At 38.1% G+C, this 21,239-nt stretch overlaps 1 protein-coding gene across 1 annotated transcript in view; it reads left to right on the top strand.

Annotated features, from left to right (window-relative positions):
* Positions 1-21,025, top strand: part of GABBR2 (gamma-aminobutyric acid type B receptor subunit 2) — a 431,294-nt gene extending 410,269 nt beyond the window's left edge. Inside the window, exons 16-19 of the mRNA XM_062567958.1 lie at positions 1,642-1,824; positions 3,597-3,726; positions 15,259-15,376; positions 20,860-21,025. Coding sequence (XP_062423942.1) covers positions 1,642-1,824; positions 3,597-3,726; positions 15,259-15,376; positions 20,860-21,025 — 597 coding nt within the window. The remainder of the gene's footprint in view (positions 1-1,641; positions 1,825-3,596; positions 3,727-15,258; positions 15,377-20,859) is intronic.
* Positions 21,026-21,239: the final 214 nt, after the last annotated feature.

A 21,239-nucleotide genomic window follows, 5' to 3' on the forward strand; every position in this document is an offset into this window, starting at 1 on the left:
CTTATCTAGTCCCTACTTCATCAGTTTATCTGGGAGGATGTTATAGGAGACAGTTGAAATCCTTGCTCAGGTCAAGATAAACAACAGCAGCCACTCTCCCCTTATCCACCAGGCTAGTCATCTCATTATAGAAGGCTATCAGGTTGGTTAGACAGGATTTCCTCTTCATAAATCCATGCCGACTTCTCTCAATCACCTTGTTCTTAATATGCCTGGAAATGGTTCCCAGGAGGATTTGCTTCATCATCTTCCCAGGGATCAGGGACCTTACTGAACACAGCTGTGACGCTTGCTTTGTCCTAGTCTTCAGGAACCTCTGCTGATTGCCACAACCTTCTTAAAATAATCAAGAGTGGCCTCACAATGACACCAGCCATCTCTCTTAGTCCTCTTTGATGTATCCCATCAGGTCTCATTGAATAATTTAGGTTCAACTGGTTTAAACTGAATCTGATCTTCCTCATTCCTTCATACTTTCAGGAGTAGTCTCAGGGCCTTCCTCAGGGCTGACCCTTGTTGTAAAGATTGAGGCAAAGAAGACATTGGGTACCTTAGCTTGGTCCATACCATTTGTCACTTGAAAATGACAATATATTGTCTTCAAAAATAGTGTATCATCCCAATCTGCAGACATTGTCTTTAAACCTGTGTCTTGGACTGAGTGCTTCAGTGCCTGATCAGTTAGGTTTCTCTCTACTGAAGTTTAGGTCTTCATTTCATGTCCGTATAGCTGTAGGATGGTTTTGTGCTCTAAAGAACCAAGGGAACCAGTTCCAAAATAGGTCTATACTACAAAATCCAAATACACTGTGCCTTCTTTTCAGACAATTCAAAAGCTTTGAACTTGTGATGCTATACCAATACTACTAGGGCAGGGAGCTCCTTCAGCTTTCTCTACATATATATCTATGCCACTTGATGAGTAATCATACATTCTGTATTCTCTATTCTGTATTCTCTAGGGTACTCTGAGCTGCACTCTTACCCTTTCCAGACAGCTACTAGCTTTCTATCCCCATGTCTGATGTGAGATTTTCACATTGACACTAGTATTACTTAAACATATTTCATGTAAACAAGTGTAAGGTTAAGTTTTTAGAATGACCTATTTAATTTATTTGACCAGATTTTCTTTATTTCTGGTCACTAAAATAAAAGTTTCTGTGCATAGGTTCTTTCTATTAACACTCCTACCTCCTGCCTCTCTCTGCTTGAGTATTACTTGTAGCAGTAGGAGAGAGGAAATTTCACATGAAACTGTATTTTTGGGGAGGACAGCTTGATGTAATTTCTTTTGAGAAAAAATACATCCTTTGAGAATATAAAAAATATCAATGAAGGAAAAAAATGATGAAAAACTGAAATATATTTATATAGTAACTAAGATCCAGTTAAATAGATTTAATTTTTTGTCTCTAATTCTTGGAAAACTCTGTGCAAGATCATTTTGATTCAAATTGTTCTGTGAAGTCGTTCAGAAATTAAGTATTGCACATGGAAAGAGGAGTTTACTTTGTACATAACATTTATACTTGAAAGTTAGAAAAACACAGATTATCTTTCAGGATCTTGGAGTACAAAAGAAATAAATGCAAAAATAAAAACATCTGCAGGGTTTCTTAAGACTTTTCAACCTTTCAGCTCATCACACTGAGAACAAATCCAGATGCAGCCACACAGAACAGACGATTTCAGTTCACTCAAAATCAAAAGAAAGAAGACTCAAAAACATCCACATCAGTCACCAGCGTCAATCAGGCCAGTACATCTCGACTAGAAGGACTGCAGTCAGAAAACCATCGCTTGAGAATGAAAATAACAGAGGTATTGTTTATTATTTATACTACCTAGGCCACACAAACCATTTTAAAGCATTTGTACACAGAACTGAATTGTCCCTTAAGCTATAAGGACCTTATTTCTTTCTTTTTTGCAGTTCTATAATCTGCTTAAATGTTGAGTACTTTTTAGCAGAAAAAAATGACTTTGCTCCTTAGCAAAATATTGAGATACTAGGAAACAGATTATTTATATTAATAGGTAATTAAAACAGTGATTACCTAACATATGTTATAAAATGAAAATATGCTATAGCAGATTAAAATTAAACTTCATTCATAAGAGCGAATTAATCTGTTGCTTCAAATAGACATGCTGAGCACTGTATACCAATAGCTCTAGGAGTGCAACTTTTACATATAAACAGAGACCTGCAGCCCCAGCAGCTGAAGATCTGTCTTTATTTCTGCCTACGACTGAGCTCAGAGATTGCTTTTGCTGCTATTTCTCATCCTCTCTTAGAGTTTGCTCAAAAAAGTTGCTAGGCAGATTTTACATCTGCTAAGAAATAGCATCACTTACTTTCTTAAGCTAAAAGTGACCATTATGATCATGTAACCTAACCCTCTAGCAGAAATACCAAGAAACTTACTGAGGGAAAGATTAAATGCATTAATTCTATTTTAGCTATAATATGTGTATTTTTAATTATGTCTATCCTTGCCCAGAGGCTTCAAATGATGATATATCATCCTTGAAGACTGACCATTTTGAGAGACAAGATATCCACAATTGATCTAAATCTTACCAAAAATTATCCTGTTCTTGTCTATCATGTGAAATATTCTTATACGTGAAGAAAAGGTATTTTATTGCAATCCTTACTGCTTCATTCAGATCTTAGCTAATGACAGTTGCCTACAAAACCAAAATGCATTTACTCAGACTACCAAAAAATCAAAAAGCCATAATTTTCTCTGCCTTTTTAAAGGCAGAGAAAGGCTCCCTCAGGCTTTCAAGGATATCTTTGGGTAAAGATTTTGTTTATTCTGCTCTTCCTATTTCCACTTTTTCCCTCCTGGAAAGACATACTTGAAACAGCAGCTTAGTGCTAGCTATCAGATTATACACATTAAGACATGAAAAATCTAAAACATGAGTGAAATTTTCAAATCACAGAAATATAGAATGCCCTCGGCTCCAAAACCTAAAACTAGGAGTTTGATTTTTCTTGAAATTACACATACACAAAGCCTAAAAGGATGCTCTCTAAGAAAATAAAAATAGCTGTTAGACTAACAAAGCATATCTGGTAGAGTTGACTGCAGTCACTTTCATGGCCAGATATGACTCAGTTGCTATATTTCAGTTACATTCTGCTAAATGTTAGTTAATTTGACTCAAACAAGTAGTTATAGGTATGTACCTCACATTTGTATGCATAAATAATAAATCGTCCAGAGGTTTCTGGGCATTCTAATGCCCATCACTTTCTTATTCAGCAGAATATCTGAAATTATTTAAACTGTCAACTTCTGAATCTTGTTCTTCTTTTATGGTTTTATTTTGACTTTGTAGCAGTTTTATCCCTCAAGAACTCTGTGTGTACAATATTAAGCTGAATGTGGTTTCCTACAAACAGCATGATATTTTAGAAATACTGTAGTAGTACTATAAGAACACTGTATTTCCTATACTATGATGACTGCAATACCACCTGCCGCCTTCTCTAATCATAGAAAGCTGTGCAGTTACTGTAGATATCTGAAGCAACGATTCTTGAATTCTTAATAAGTTATACTCTCTCTGTTTTGTAGCTGGACAAAGACTTAGAAGAGGTCACAATGCAGCTTCAGGACACTCCTGAGAAAACAACGTACATTAAGCAGAACCACTATCAGGATCTTAATGACATTCTCAGTATACGGAACTTTACAGACAGCAAAGGTAAGAGTTAGTAAAACCTTTAGTAAGCTTTAACCGTCAAGATTTTGACTATCAGTTTCAGTGGATTGATTACAGAGCACTCAGATCCTGCTATAACATATCTTTAATATTTTGGTTGCATTATGGGAAGTGTGTAGAGCCACATAATAAGCTAGATGTTGCCCACTGAGCAGTTATTTTGCTGTTTATATATCTTCTTCATTGTGTGCCTGCACTATGCATATAATACACATGGTATAGCAGAAAACATTTTAAAACTCATTTATGTTCAGAATTCAAGGGCTTTTTTTGTGCTGCGTGGTGCCAAGAAAGTCCTAGAACTGAGCCAACTTTCAAATATAGGAAGTCAGTTTTAATATGTCCTTATGATATATATGTCCTATGATGTCCTACAACAAATCCTGCCATTTTTGACATGACTGTCTAGCACAAAAGAGCACATAAATATTTCAGTGCTCATATGGTACCAAAATGTAGTACCAAAGGTACTCATATATGGAAATTCTTCCACAGGAAATGCTAAAAAAAGCATCTCACAACTACTATAATATTCTTAAGTTGTTTCTACCAAGTCTCTTGCATTGTTCCTTCAAGAAATATGCACAGAAGAATTGCCTCCATTAAAGTTATTTCACTTTTGGGAAGCAGTAAGATCTGATACGTAGTGCAATAAAGTGGAAGTGAGGACACTCAGCTTCCATTTCTGACTCTAGTATTGATCGACTTTGTGACTTCTTACAAATCACTTTGTATAGCTGAATAGTATTATAACATGTGAAAAAAGTAATTGCCCTATGTTGGAAAGTCACAGATTTGTCTGTTTGTTGCAATGATAGGCTCACGTTTCCTGTTGCTGTGGCAGCATAATCTTAGTTAAATGGAGCAGAGGCCACTCCTGTAAAAATATTTGTTGCAGAATGATTTTAGAACAGCAATAGTTCATATATGCTTTAGAAATATACTGAAATTTTGATTGAGTAAGATTACTTTTCATGTAGTTCTATATTTTAGCCTGGACAGACACTTGGCTATGTAACCTGTGGCAAAAGAATGGAAGCGGTCCATAGAGTTCCCACGGTTCTTTTTTAAAATTAAAAAACAGAAGGGGGGAAAGAAAGAAAAGAAAAATGTAAATCGCTACTGGAGGCGTATGATTATTGGGCTGAGATCAGCAACAAGAACTAACATCAGTGAGTGGGATAAACCAGTTTTACCAAGTGTTTGAAAGGAACATGTAGAATGTTCCACTCATGTCAGATGCTCCAGGAAAAACAATAAATCATGAATAATATTTCAAGCAAAAATGATGCACTACGTTGTGCCAAATAGCTATCTGAGTTTAAAAAATAAAAATGATTCTCAAGAGGTATGCTGGGTATAGATTTAGGGTATAGATTTATTTAGGTACAGATTTAGATGTTTCCCACAGCTGGTTGCATTCATTAGCAGTAGGATACTGGCAAAGAAATCAAGGAGAAAATTTAACCTTTCTGCACTTAATTGTGGCTATATCTAAAACAGATATTGATGCTCAGCTGCTGCTGCTGTAAGCACCAGCATCTAAGATTCTCTACATTCCTAAGTTTCTCTGATACAATTCCTTAACCTCTATGTTTCTGCTACTCAGTGCATACTTAAACCACTCCAAGCTTGATATACTAAGTAGCTTGGAACTATGTACTACTGTGACTGGCAAGGTAGATATTCTTCTACATACTGTAGTTCCTGGGCACAATTTTCTGGATGGGCCTACCAGATCTGGCTCTGCACATAAGAGAGGGGAAAAAAAAAAAGAATAATGGTTCCCTTGGCCATCTTTTTACTAAATAGGTTAGAAGTAAGAAAGACCTAGATCCTACTTTGCAGCAGGTATTTGAAGCATGGCTCCACACTTTGAAGGCAAGTGCCCCAAGCAAGAGATTAGGGAGTATCCTGGTCCTGATAAAGTCATAGCAGATTACAATCTCATAATCATCTCTGACTATCTAATGTCCAGGCTCTGACATACCATGTTAACCAACTCTTGTCATCCTTACTGTCCCTCCATTTCCATTTTTTCTTCCTCTTGGTTTCTCTCTTCTCCTGTTTCCCTCTAGCTTTGCTATGTGTCTAAATCTCTTCTGTGTTTCTCTCACTGCATCAAATCCCAATTGTCAATTCATATATTTAATTAAAATTTGGCTTTAATTGAAATTCTACCATTCCAATCAAAATAATAGGATTTAGAGAATTCACGCTGCTGAGTCATTGCTGCTTCTCTGCAAATGCAAACAGACACAGCTTAAAAATGGTAAAAATACCATAGCATGGTATTTTAAAAAAATTCTAGCCTGTACAGCTACAAGAAAGCGAACACTGGTTGATAAAACTAACTTTTCTGTAGCTATGCATTTCATAGAAATTTGTAAATGAAAGCTCAGCACTTGATATTATGTGTCCCTGATAGCACTTGAGGCAAGCCTCAAAAGATGTAAATAATTTATTAGCATGAGTTAGAAGTAGCCATGTTTCGCGCCTCCACCTTGCAACTGGGGAAGCCAGTCTGATGTTGTTTTTAAGGTTATGATAAGGCGCGTGTCCAGCTTGCAACTAATAAAAGATATGAGCCGAAGCAGAGGTTAGTAGGACAGATGCCAAAGAGATGCCAAAAGTAACAGTCGACTTGGAGCTAACAAAAATCAGAGCAGATCATTTGCCACTGATCTTGTACACAAGGCTGAATTCTGTATCAGTCTGCTTCATAAAACATCTGGTACACAAGGCTGAATTCTGTATCAGTCTGCTTCATAAAACATCTGGTACACAAGGCTGAATTCTGTATCAGTCTGCTTCATAAAACATCTTGCTGTCCTGAAAGAGTTCACATAGAGGATGTAATATCCCTATTGCTATTGCTTCTGTAAATTCAGATCACTGCATTTCAGAGAACTGATAATAACAAAAGATTTATAAAACACTTTTCAAACAACTTTAATGTCATAGCACATTTCAATATATTTCTGATCTTTAAAAATTGTCCAGGGTCAAAACACCTAATCTATAGCCAAGTGCCAAAGTGAGTTTTTATCTAAAATATTTTCTCTAAAATATTTTATCTAAAATGAGTATTTATCTAAAATATTTAGGAACCAAACATTAAATTACATTATCCAGAATGCATATCCACATCTGAGCACTGCTATAGCTGGCTGATCTCATGCAAAGTTTTGTAACTTTCAGGGTTCTGCTTAGTTATTAATAGTAATGCTTCTGGTGTACCCAATTATTTGCTTCTTTGTGGCTCCATCTATATGCCGTACATACATTTTAATTCCATAGGCCTTATTTAAAGAGATATTATCCAAAACATTCATCTTTCATTCAAAAGCCTATAACATCCCTTAGACATCTACAGCAATTGGCCATGTAAGAAAAGCAATTAGGAAAATAAAGTTTGTGGTTTAGAGCTTTATTGCTTTTTTATACAGGCCTTTGCATGTCCTGCTTTGATAACTTTGTGTAGTCAAGCAATTCTCAAAGTGCTCCATGGACCATGGTTCTGGGACTGCAAATTGCTTCCTCCATTGAATATTAGATATATGTATGGGGGATTCCATTAACTTAATTTGTTACATTCCTCAGATCATTGTAAATTACTGTTTCTGCTAGCCTCCTCAGCTCTGTGCACAATACTAGCTTTTCTCCTGGCTTTCTGTTTACCAGATCTCACTGCAGTTACAGAACTGCATTACAGCCTCAGCTTAAGGCAAGGATGTGACTGTAGATAACAGCTGCATTTGGCATGGACAGTTCTTGTAACTGGCAGTGATTTTCAGTAGACAGCAAAGCTTGATGCTTGGACCCAAAGCTGAGTTTTCCAGGCAGGTATTTGGAAAAAGGAAAAATTCTTCTGATTGTGATGCTATATAAAGAATAGGGTTGTGCCACACAGTTCCAGGGAAGAAATATGCTGGTTTAGGCATACACCAGCACTTCCAGAAGTGGCTCCCTGCACCAATGTAGAGAGTGGGCAAGAAACAACAAAGACGTGGTGAAAGTAATTCTTTCTACAGTGCAAGTTACTAGAGATAAAAGTTGCTGAGGATTTTACAGCAGCTCCCTAGAATGGCCATAAACTAAAATACTCTTGGGAATATTTGGATTTATATTTGGAGCCACTTAAGTGCCAGAGCAGCTTAAGCTCTTTTCACCCTGACTTTTTCCCCCAGAAGCTGCAGCACAGGATATCAGCCACTATCTTAATTGCAGAGGAGCCTATACATGCAGTAACAGAGAGCTCCACCAAGCAGTTTTAAGTGTAGTTTTTCAGAAATTTATAGGCATTGTCACCAAACTAATGAAAGGAACTGCTGTAAAAGGTTTCCTTTTAGCTTTTACCACACCTTTTCTTTGGTCCCTGGAATTTTTTCCTGTTGAAGGGCAAAATGTTGCTCTCTGATAGGTGTAAGTAAGTGAAAAATACACGCATATCAGGATTGAAATCGGTTCTGTAGGAAAAGCACAGAGGAAGGATACTATGTTTGTTGGGCTGACTCGTTTTGCTACTTGTAGAATCTTACAATCTCACTGATGCACTTCTATTTGACATTTTATTAAATGAAATTATTTCTACATGAATGATTCATATATGGTGGGAATTTCATATGAAACTAAGTTCAGAATAAATCTTGCAGTAGAATCTCTAGTTATTTCTGCCTTTGCCACTACAATTGACAGTAGTGTACTAGAAAAATTAATGAATTACAGTCAAACTATGGAAAGCACAGTAAGATGCAAGATGCAACCTTGTAATAGTCCCCACTTATGAACACTTCCATTTTGCTGGTCACATTAGCAAGATTTCTTTCTGCAGGCCCCCAGATTGCTCAGAAATGCTTTTCTGCTTTTTCTGCTTTTCTGCCAGGAAACAATCTTTACTCATTGCTATAAAAGAAATCAGGGCATTCATTTCCATGTCTAATATACCAACATACTGTCAGTTGTCACCCCACTTCGATGTTTTCTAGTGTTAGGTTTTCCCCATGTAAAAACAACCTAAAGAAAAACAAACTTCAAAGGCATATTGCTTGCAAATGCAAAGGAAAATAGAGAAGTTTATCTGTGATAGAAGAGAAAAATATTGTTTCTATTAAGTTACTTTGCTTCAATTATTAAGTTTGAGTCTGAAACCACAGATTCAAAGAAAAGCTTTCAAAAATATGTAGACAGGGCTTTAAAGGAATGCTATTTTAAAGATAACATGAAGTTTATTATATCTTTTTATACGTATACATTAGTTTCTATGAAGTAGAGCAAACGGATCCCAGTCCTGGAATTGGAGCTCATTTCTGTTTCAATAGGGAAAACTTTCATGTTATCTCAGGATCATACTGCTGGAGGTTCAGTCTTTGCTTTCATTGTACATGTGGAGTAAACGAGTTTCTTCTGATTTACAGTTATATAAATCAGAAGACAGTATTTATAGCTTTTATTAAAAAAAAAACTTCCTTTCAGAACATAACTATCAGAAGTCATGACTTAGACTGCCAAGTGCTGTGAGCTTAGTTTAGGAGAATATCTTCTGAAATTCTTTCTTCTACCCAGGAGAGGATATAGTCATTTTAATTTTTCTTTTCATTTCAAGAGAAAGAGTTTCTTTTTCAGGCTACTTAAAACTGCATGCTGTCAGTAAGGTATCACACTTGAGACTGTCCTGAAACTATTCACAAAAAAAAGTGACTGTAATCAAACTTACTAGTCTGGTTTCACAGTCCAAACAACAGCAGTGTGAGAGACTGCAGTAGTTTTTAAAAATCTGCATTCAGATTTAATGTTTTCAGGTTTCTTTAGTACATCAACAACATTATCTCTGCTAGTTTTTAAGTCATTATTACACCACAGTTACTTCCCTCTGGAGCATAAAATATGTTTCCTAGCAAAGTGAAAACAGAGGAACTGAAAGACTTCGGGTGAACAGCAGTTCTGACATCAGGCTGTAAGCCATTAGAGGAATATTGTTGTTAAAACATAGTGATAGAGAGGTTCAATAAAGCTGCATTGTATAGATGTCAACAAAACAAATTTCTAGGTAAAAAAATATAGTTTCTAAAAACTTTGTAGACACTGCAGGAAGTGTGGAGTAACAGAGCTCATATACTTTAGTGGGTGTCACACAGGGTTTTCTGCCTGCAGCTGAACAGTACTTGTTAATGTGCATGACATGTGAATGCCAATCCAGATAATTTTGACAGAAATAGGTTGTGGAGTGATTATATGCAGGATTGAAGGCAGAGTCACCTCTGGTAAAGAGAAAAACAAGCAGCCAGGAGCAGGGATCTCTTCACTAAACTTCTGAGCTCCCAGAACAGGCCGTGTTCTTGCAGCTTAGAGCCTGGTAATTTTGAGTCATTTCTCTGCTGCAGACAGAGCCTGTGCTAAAGCCTTCTGTTTTTCAGTGACAACTGAGTAGCAAGTTTGTTTTCTAATGAACCAATCAGTGATTGCCATGTGACACACTTGAAATTCCTATGGTTTTGTGAATTGAAAGTGCTCAGACATCACTTATTCAGACTTCTGAGTTCTTGATTGAGGTCTAAGAAGGTAAAAATCATTCAGAAATTGCTTCTGGCTAATGTAAATTGGATTATGCATGTAGTTAGATCACTCCAGTGCAACTTACTCAGTATTGTCTGCAGTGGTAGAGAGTCTCCTGAGAATGAAGGACATTTTTAAAATGGTATACTTAATGGTCAGTGAAAGAAAAGATGGGGAAGAGGTGTTCAAAGCAGTAATAAACTTCAAAGGAAACTGGAAAAATATTTACCATTGCAATTCATTTGTTCATGTACATAAGATTGGTCTCTTCAATCCTTAAAATTTTTAAGTGCATGTGATAGGAGATGGTGTCTTTTTCTTTAAGCTCTAACTCCTGCAAGCATATGACCAAGTAAGGATCTTAGTCATCATTACTTAAATGAAAGATCAATTAAAAAAAAAAAGAAGAAGAAGAAGAAGAAGAATAAGAAGAAGAAGAAGAAGAAGAAGAAGAAGAAGAAGAAGGGAAAAAGAAAAAAAAAATATTCTCATTTTCATATCTACAGGGTAAAATAATAAAATAAAATAAAAAATAATCCTTTCCCGAAAAGCTAAAAGTCCCAGGCAACAATTTATTGAGCTCTGCCTAGGGGTGAATGAAGAGCAAATCAAGAGCTTACAGGTGAGGATTAAAGGGCAGGCTGACATGAAGGACATTGTTGTGGGCATCTACTACAGGTGATCTGATCAGGAAGAGGAAGTCAATAAGGCCTTCTACAGGCAGATGGAAGTAGCCTCATGATCAAAGGCCCTGGTTCTCATGGGAGACTTCAACCACCCTATCTGCTGGAAGGACAACACAGCTAGGCACAAACAGTCTGGGAGGCTCCTGCAGAGCCTTTTTGATACAGATGGTGGAGGAGCCAATGAGGGGGGGTGCCCTACTGGGCCTTGTACTAACCAACAAAGAAGGACTAGTTGGCATTGTGAAGGTTGGGGGCATCCTTGGTTGCAGTGACCACGAGTTAGTGGAGTTCAGGATCCTGCATGGAGGAAGCTAGGCCGTAAGCAGGATTGCAACCCTGAACTTCAGGAGAGCAGACTTTGGCCTCTTCAGAGACCTCTTTGGAAGAATCCCATGAGTTAAAGCCCTAGAAGGAAGGGGAGGGGTGCCCAGGAGAGCTGGCTAGCGATACATCCCTATGAGAAAGAAGTCCAGCAAAAGAGGGTAGGAGATCTGCATGGATGAACAAGGAGCTCCTGGCAAAACTCAGACAGAAAAAGAAAGTCCACAGAATGTGGAAGAGGGGACAGGCTACTTGGGAGGATTATAGGAATGCAGTCAGAGGATGTAGAGATGCGGCGAGGAAGGCTAAGGCCCATTTGGAATTGAGTATGGCAAGGGATGTCAAGGACAACAAGAAGGGCTTCTTCAAATACACGGGTAGCAAGAGGAAGCCTAGGGAAAATGTGGGCCCGCTGCTGAATGGGGCAGGGCCCTGGTGACAAAGGCTAGAGAGAAGGCAGAGTTACTGAGTGAACTCCCCCAGTCTTCTCTTCCCCAGGCTAAAGAGGCCTAGTTCTCACAGCCATTCCTTGGAAAGGAGATGCTCCAGCCCTCTGATCACCTTAGATAGCCCTCTATGATGGCATGACTGGCTGGGTAGATGAGGGACAAGCAGTGGTTATTGTGCACCTTAACTTCAGCAAGGCTTTTGACACTGTCTCCCCTAACATCCTCCTACATAAGCTCATGAAGTGTGGGTTAGATGAGCAGACAGTGAGGTGGATTGAGAAGTGGCTGAAAGGAAGAGCTCAGAGCATTGTCGTCAGTGGCACAGGGTCCAGTTGGAGGCCTGTGGCTAGTGGAGTTCCCCAGGACTCAGGACTGGGTCCCATCCTGTTCAGCTTTTTCATCAGTGACCTGGATGAAGGGACAGAGTGATGATACCAAGCTGGGAGGAGTGGCTGATACACCTGAGGGCTGTGCTGCCCCATGAGTTTCAACAAGGGCAAGTGCAGGGTCCTGCACCTAGGAAAAGGTAACCCCCTGCACCAGTACAAGCAGGGGACTGATCTGCTGGAAAGCAGCTCTGCACAGAAGGACCTGGGAGTGCTGGTGCATGACAAGTTGACCTTGAGCCAGCAATGTGCCCTTGTGTCCAGGAAGGCCAATGGTATCCTGGGGTGCATTAGGAAGAATGTTGCCAGCAGGTGGAGGGAGGTGATCCTGCTCCTCTCCCCAGCCCTGGTGAGGCCTCATCTGGAGGACTGCGTCCAGTTCTGGGCTGCCCAGTACAAGAGAGGCATGCAGCTACTGGACAGAGTTCAGCGCAGGGCTATGAAAGTGATCAGAGGACTGGAACATCTTCCCTCTGAGGAAAGGCTGTGAGAGCTGGGCCTCTTTGTCATGGAGAAGAGAAGACTGAGGGGGGATCTTATCAACGTGTACAAGTACCTGAAGGGAGGGTGTCAAGGGGAGGGGGCCAGACTCTTTTCAGTGGTGCCATGTGACAGGACAGGGGGCAAGGAGCACAAACCAAAACACAGGAAGTTCCATCTCAAAATGAGGAGGAATTTCTTTCCTGTGAGAGTGAACAGAGCATTGGAACAGGTTGCCCAGAGAGGTTGTGGAATCTCCTTCTCTGGAGATATTCAAGGCCCACCTGGATGCAATCCTGTCTAACGTTCTCTAGGTGACCCTGTTTGAGCAGGGATGTTGTACTATATGATCTCCAGAGGTCCCTTCCAACCTCAACCATTCTGTGATTCTGTGGTTCTGTGAACAAGTAAGAATTATCCAGGCACACAATATATGATTTCTGTTTAATTTAAAGAACATCTCCCCCCTTTTTTTTTTTTTTGTCAAGGACCAGCTTCTTATTTCTCTCAAAGTACGTTTGAAAGCACAAGAAACATCTTTAAGGACATACAACACAAATTAATTTATGTAATCACGGACTTCCAAAATCTAATGGTTGCATGCTCCAGTCATTTGCTGAGTAAGCGGTACCTTCAATGGCTTTGTAAAAGGTTACTTGTCCTGGCCAAAGGAGAGAGCTCTGGGACAGATGAATAATAGGCCTTTTCTCTCCCTAACTGCAGGAATTTTATTCTGTGTCATGAAGTCAGCATTTTCATTGTCAGCTTAGGTCAGCTGATCTTGGAACATTGTTTTTAATCACAGAAATAAAAAGAGCTCTTTTCTACATGTTTATTTATAAACACTACAAGGCTTTTATGCAAATGTCAAGCTTAATATAAATAGAAATATGATATATAGAAAATAAAAACTGAGCTCTTGTGAGAGTAAATGATTCACCAGAAAACGTCAGACTTCACTGAGATGATAGATTTCATTGTTTTTTATCTTAACCACTGTCAGCTCTGGCTCCTTGCTCTCTTCCCTTCATCTTTAACTGTCACTGAATCCTGTTATATCTTCCTTTTTAACACTTCTCCTTCTCCTACAGCTGAACTGCTTAGCTCTCATTTCCTATCATTTTCTTGCCCCAGCAGAAGCAGCTTCATGTGTGCTGGTTGCCTCCTTCCTCATAAAGGTCCTTGTGATCCATCCAGAGGAAGTGAAAAAAATCTTCTTTCATGCTCTTCTGAGCTGTAGGGATCCCTATGACTATACATTTTTGCATCCTCATCTATTCATTTTTTTCCAAGTTGCTTTTTATGTTTGCACAGCAGAAAGCGAATCCTACAAAATAATATCAGGGAAGACCTGGGAGGGTAACTGTGTATCTTGGAGTTTGCCCTCAAAACATTCCTGTTTCTACTTTCACCTTCTTTCTGCTGCCTGTTTTGTCGCATAAATAACCTTACTGTGTTCATTGACAATGTGAGTATCCCTAGCATGCTGGGACCTGAGCTCTCTGAGGCTGCTAAGTGTTAGTAGAACAGAAAAAACAGATTCAGCCTTCAATCCATTCTGGATTTTTAGTGCTACTTTCATTTTGTCTCAGAGTATTTCCTACTCTTTCATCTCATGCCCATTTTTGAATTCAAATATTCCAATGTCCTTTTCCAGTTTTTACCTTTGTGTCCTCTTCCATGTTGCCCTAGTGCCTTCAGCAATTACAGTTTCTGTGTGTATCACAAACAAGGACCTATGAAAGATTTGGAGCTGCTGTGTAATAATGAAAACTATGTGCTGTCCTCATTACTTAAATATTTTCTATGTTGTTTTATTTGCTTAACATAACAGGAGACTTTGAAAAATCAGGTAGGAATAGGAATGATCTTTAGTAAAGACAATCTTTTAAAATGGCTGGTTTTGCCCATTTTTTTTCTCAGAGACTGAGGCCACAGATTCCAGCACAGTTTAAAATTGGCTTCCAGGGATCTTACAGGAGTTAAGTCAAACTATTTGCAGGGTAAAGACATTTTATGCTATCCATATACAGGAAAGAGAACTACTGGAGAAAACTTAATGATATCATGATCTATCCTTCCTACAGAAAACCTGTTGGACTAGTGCTACTGACATGAACAAAATTCCCTTTCTAAATGATAGCAGAGGGATACTTCTGAAACCATCTTAATTGTTTGTGTGATATGAGATTATATGTTTTCTAGAGAAAGATTTAAATAAAAGAGTTTTTTTGTATGGAAATTGTTACATATGAAAATTCATATGAAAATTGTTACATTTCTGAGAGCAAAATAATATGGTGGTGCAGTTGCAGTAATTTTTTTTCCACTATCTAAGAACAGGTGATAGAGCAGAATAGGTGAGGACTACATAGAGGTGGGCAACAAGATAAAAAAAAAATCAAGAAGGAGAGAGCAAAGAAAGAGAAAAAGAGATTTTGTCCATTTTCTGTTTCTTCCTTGTGCTTCGTATGAAAGACTGCATCACAGAAACCATGAGTACCCCAGACTCACAGGGAAAACCTAATATTGTATTGGAATAAAATCACAGATCTAGGAAATTTTAAAAGGAGACAATTTTAAAATGTATTTTCTTTTTGTCATAGTAAAGTAAAACTGAATGTGTTGTCAATCTAGATGGTGAGAAAGCAATTTTGAAAAATCATCTTGATCAAAGTTCACCAGCACAATGGGGCACAACAGACCCTTCCAGAACAAGCAAAGATCCTATAGAAGATATCAACTCTCCAGAACAGTAAGTAGTACACTATTACATACAGGTACTGAAAAAGGCACCCCACCTCACCCCCATACCTGCTTGCACACAAATACACACACCTCCTGTTGTTTTAGCATTAAATTCCATCTTGAACTTCAGCTGTTTCTCTGATAAAATGTAAATTTCAATAATTACATTTTATCAAACTCGTATTTTTCTCTTAAGCATTTTAATAGAAAGACCTTCACTTTCATCCAGCCAACCCTCATGCACAGAGACAATCTGAAACATCAGCAGTAGAAGATGTGAATGCTGAATCTTGAGTTATAGACAGAAACTTTATATTGCACATGCCTCTGCTTGCAGCTCCCCATCCTCACCAAATTTATGGGATATGCCTCAAACAAAATTAACATATTTCTTTTCTCTTGTCATAAACACCAATGGTGTGGTGTTTAAAGTTTATGTTGAGAGTTAGGAGACAGGCTGTGCCCAATATCTGCCCAAGCCATCAATATATAAAGGAGAGAAGAGGATGTTCACATGTGCACATATGCATTAGGACTATTATCAGCTGTCCAAGTCCTTCCATATGGAAGCTAGACACATTCATGCTGTGCACAGTCATCTATGGTCTCTTCTGATATTAAGCTCGTGAAAAATAAAAACACTCTAAGGGCCTTTCAGTGTTAACCAGAGCAGATGGTGCTGAATGAGGCATAGGAAGACCTGGGCCAAGGAACTTCCCTTAGAAACAATGCTATAAATATTGAAATATTAGTTACATGACTAGCAAGACTGAGTTACATGTTACATCAATGATAGTAGACTTGATTTATGATGTCATTTGTTGTCCTCTATTTCCTGAGGGAGGAAAATGCTGAGCTGTAAATTTGTCTTTGCACTCTTTCATAAATAAATAAACCTCATAATTGCTAACCCCTGTGCCCCTTCACCCTACCTACGCAAAAGCCACCATTAGCTAAAATATCTGGTTATTTCATCGAAACAAAGCACTCACTGAGAAAGTTATAACTCCATAAGGTCAGCAAACAGGGCCTTGTTTTTTAACATGCATGGTTATTGGAGATTTATCCTTTCCAGCCCCATTTGTAAGAAAAAATGTAGTGTGAGCAGACAAATGCAGCGTCATCCACATGTGGCACTCTTACATTAAAAGAAGTACTAAGAAAAAAATGGACACTGAAATAATCCAGCTCTCCTGATACAGGAGCTATGGCATTTGCATAAGTCAGTGAGAATTCCTCTAAGCTGGAAGTAACTGATGGGAAGACTGAGATTTCCTAAAGGTCTTAAAGAGCAGATCAGTGCAGATCTAAACAATCACTGACATTCATGGAAAGCAGTTAATAAAGTCCTGATAAATCAAAACAGTGACATTCAGCACTTATAAAGCTGTTACTGTGCCAGTTCCAAGGGTTAATGTCTTCCTTCATGATGCATTAGCAGTTTGGGCTACCAAAGAAGACTGCTATCGTCTCCTTTCTGGGACCTCATATTTTATATGAAACTTCTTTCCATGGATCCACTGTGCCCAAGCCATTTTGGTGCTTCATATAAAATATGAGGTCCCAGAAAGGAGACGATAGCAGTCTTCCAAGCTAGGGTTTTATGATTCTTTCTCTTTACAACAGTCGATTCCTTTCCAAACTTTATGCTTTCTAAGAAAATCCCTATTCATGAACACTCTATTTTCCAAATTGTTTGGTAGCATTTTTGACCTTCCATGGTTATTAACTCTTTCACTTTTGTCAATAATTAAAGATAGATTACAGCTTATGTCTTCTCTGTCTCATTTCACTGTCTGTACACAGAACATCTGAGAGAGAGGTAGTTACATGGTTTTCAGCTTTAGCTGAATCTATTCATACGCAAGAACAAAAATGATAAGAATGTTCACCTAAAAAATATTTCCTTTTTGTGACAAACCAGTAAAAGAAGGACACTAAGATAGTAATTTGCCTGTAGAATTACTAGAGCAAAAAGAATCACTCCAGCTTTTTCTTACTGTTCACGCTAACAACTCTAGAAATCTGCTGTCTTCCAGTTTCAGAGAGGAGTGTGATTGCAGAATTATTCATTCCTTCTCACCATTGCTGCTATATTTGATGAAGTGTGATTCCTTATCCTATGCTGTATCTGAACTGAAGGCTCACCTTCAGACTCATGAGTGCAGGAAGTTGTTCCACACTTGGTTTTGGGTGTTATTTATATAATCTAAATCAGAATATGAAAAAAGTTTTTTTTTTTTTTGAAAAACATGGTTAATATTTAGAATCATTAACCTAAGAAAAATGCAGTCTATATGACTGCAGTTTAGCCTTAGATCATTCATGTAGATGATTTAAAAAATCCCTTTGCCTCTTATTCCATTTCCTCTTAGGTAAGATCTGACAGGTTGTCCATAGTGCTGTTTAAAATTTGCCATACTCAGTTAAGCCATCAGAGATGAGCAGCAACAACTGAGTGCTGTCCACTTTCTATCCTGTTCACCCTGAGTGCATACTGTAAAACAATACTACTCACAGTAAACAAAGCAGTGTCAGGGCACAGGCTCAAGCACTATGCTGCAATTTTCCATGCTGCTTATTAGCATACTCCCTAACACAACTTTATTGACTAGCATTCTCACAAATAATGCTCAAGCACAGTCTGGCATGTGTAAACTCTATTGGGGGAGAATTTAGCTTGATGGATGCAAGCTGCACCATGTCAATCCATCTCACATACAGAGAGCAATCTGAATCAATTTAGTCACATATAATATTTTGTTTCCCAGGCCAGACCAGGATATGGATCATTTCTTTCATTTCCTCAGGTGTGAGATCAAATAGGGCAGATCAGTATACTTTGTCCAGACATGTCCAGACATGTTACTTCAGTAAATATTTTATTACTGCAGTGTGCTGAGATGTTAATCATGATGCTATTTGTATTCTGGCCTGATAATGTCATGCTTCTTATCTAAGGATCACATCAGGCCACTTATCTGCACAGTGGCAACAAAAGAACATTCAGTGGGATACCTAGTATGAACCTCCAAAGACATGCCACTTTGGAAGACAATTTCCTGTATGTGGTTATTTTGGTTAATTTCAAAGCAGCTAATCATTGTGTAACCTGTGTAATAGAAATTACTTGGTATTTTTTGAACTAAAACTCTGTCTGACAAAAGCAGAGTTTTAGTTCAAAAAATACCTACATTCTTATTTAAAAGGTTGGTTATGACTGGATTATTGTATTAAAACCATGTGCCTTGGCATGAATATGCCTCCTTTATTCTGTTTCTTAACTGCAGTTCATATTGGTCTTTCTGTGATCCTATTCAAAACTACTTCAATAAGGTAATGTTGGAAAGTTTAGTTTGCTTGCTAGTACATCTTGCTTTAATGTAGTCTCTTAGAACTTCTCCAGCTTTACAGTAATTGTTAAAAATAATTTTAATGTTTTAAAGACTCAAAAGAAGCGCTTGCTGAATACTTAGATGTAGTTTACACATTCCCACAGATCTTAAGACTTTTGATTCTAGGAACAGTTGTTTCAGTCTCCCCACTTACCGAATGAATCTCATCAATGAAACTGATCCTGCTTTTGTAGCACAGAATCAAAATATTTATCAAATACTTTGCCACCATCATGAGAAGTGTTCCTGTGTGCATGTACATTAGAAATCAAGCTTTTATTGTGATTTTATTTATTCCTGATAAATGATATGTCTATGCAGAGCTGAGGATATACACCTTATTTTAACAGTGCCCTGATGAGTCATTGCTCTGTGTGCGCCACCACCTTTTCTTTCAATCTCCAGCAGCAGTTTTAGCAAGCCATTACTGCTAACCATTCCCACACCAGCACACCTACCATATGTTTCGACATATCTTTATTGTATAGCCAACCTGAAGCAATATGTTTGCCATTATCTAGAAAAGCATTGACACAAATTGCAGCCAGAAAAAAGAGAGAAAGCACCGATATTGAAGCAAAAAGAACTCACACAGAGTTAGGCAATTTAGATTTACTTTCACTTAAGGAGAAAATAGCAGTCTTGCTGGGATGTTTTATTTTCTTTTTTCCCCCTAAGAGCTTTGCCTAAATTCTTAAATGTGTTCTAGTCTCCAGGCTACACTCCTCCACCTCAATTTCAGGAACAGGGTTTTCAAGTGAAAGTAAACTTTAAATATAATTCAAGCACCCACTGCTGCCATCATTGGCGTAGTCTATTAAACATGCATTGTCCATGGCATGGCTAACCTTTAAATGCGTGAAAAAAAAATCCTATTCACTCCATTATGCAACTGGATTCTCTTGGAATTGCTTCAAATACCTCTTTAATGAAAAGTCTGTAACAGCCGAACAAAGAAGTTCCACCAATGAGAAATAAGCATGGGCAATTCTGTGCTTGACCCTGGAATGAGAGCGAGGATTACAATCTGCAGCTAGGCTAATAAGAATTAGCACATGGAAACAGTGAGTCATGACACCTCTGAACTCCTTTGGAACTCCTTGACTGGATTTTATTCACACCACCAAAAAGAGTAGGGCACAGTGGTAAAATAGCTGGATTTTATTTAACCCCAGGGATGCACTGCAAGCAGTACAATGATAAACAGAAGTTGCTTATATTGCACCAAGCTTTTAAGTAGAGTTTGTGGGGAAAAAAATAAAACAAAACAACATAAAATAAAATAAAGTAAAATAAAATAAAATAAAGGAAGAGCTCCCTGGTTCAGCAGAGTACAATTATTTCCACCCTATCTCTGTATTTAACAAGCCTTGTTGTAGTACTGAAGAAAGTAAAGTAGCATAAAATTTGCTTTATACTGGAATTTGACAGTTATATTTGGTCTCTGGGCAGTGTGATAGATGCCTTGGTTGCAGTCTCCACTTCCTAACATAGAGCAAAAAAGAAATGAAATGTCATTTGAATCGGAAATGTTGTGAAAAGGCAATCTCTCAAACATACACTTCTTACATTGTACTGGTATAATGCCTTATATGGACATTTTTCTTCTGAAATTAAAACACTAGTCTTCATATCAGGCCTGTCACTTTCATAGAAGACATGTCTTTTCTTTAAAAAATTTCCTTATGCATCTAGCAACTGCTTTTCATGAGATAGATCACTTTGCAAGGAGATTATTAAGCTAGATTATTAAGCTACATGACCTCACTGAAAATTTAATAGTCTCCTTTTTTACATTATCAGCAGTTTACCATCTAATCTGAAAGCGCCTGGAAATTTCAATAGGTTGTGGAACGCTGAGAATGCACCATCAGATTCTCTTTTCTTGTCTAACCTGTCAAAAAAAAAATCCAAAATGGAAATAGTACTGGTGTAGCTCAACAGTAGCAAGTGTAATGCACTTAGCATTAACCCTCCTCATCACAGCAGCAGGCACGGAAAATCTTCTTGCAGCAACCTACAGACATATGCAGACATTTAGTATATTACATTTTCCTCTTGGCTAATGCTTCTTTTTCTCTTGTCTCTCTCACAGCATACAGCGTCGGCTGTCTTTGCAGCTGCCCATTCTTCATCATGCCTATTTGCCATCCATAGGTGGAGTTGACGCTAGCTGTGCCAGTCCATGCGTAAGTCCCAGTGCCAGTCCTCGGCACAGGCACATGCCATCATCCTTTCGAGTAATGGTTTCTGGGCTGTAGGAAAGGAAGATCAATTCTTCCTGAACTACTTTTAAGTACTCAATGACTGGACTAAATATCTGACCTAGAACTGCTACAAACATACAATATTGGCTCTTACCACAGAGGAACTACTGCTGAGGCCATCACCACAGAAGTACCGGTGTTACTCATGTGGGAAAGCAGAGGAGACAAGAAGATTTTTGATCTGTAGCCTTATTCATTAAATTATTAT

This window comes from Rhea pennata, chromosome 2 (genome assembly GCF_028389875.1).
Source record: "Rhea pennata isolate bPtePen1 chromosome 2, bPtePen1.pri, whole genome shotgun sequence".
Lineage (NCBI taxonomy): Eukaryota > Metazoa > Chordata > Aves > Rheiformes > Rheidae > Rhea > Rhea pennata.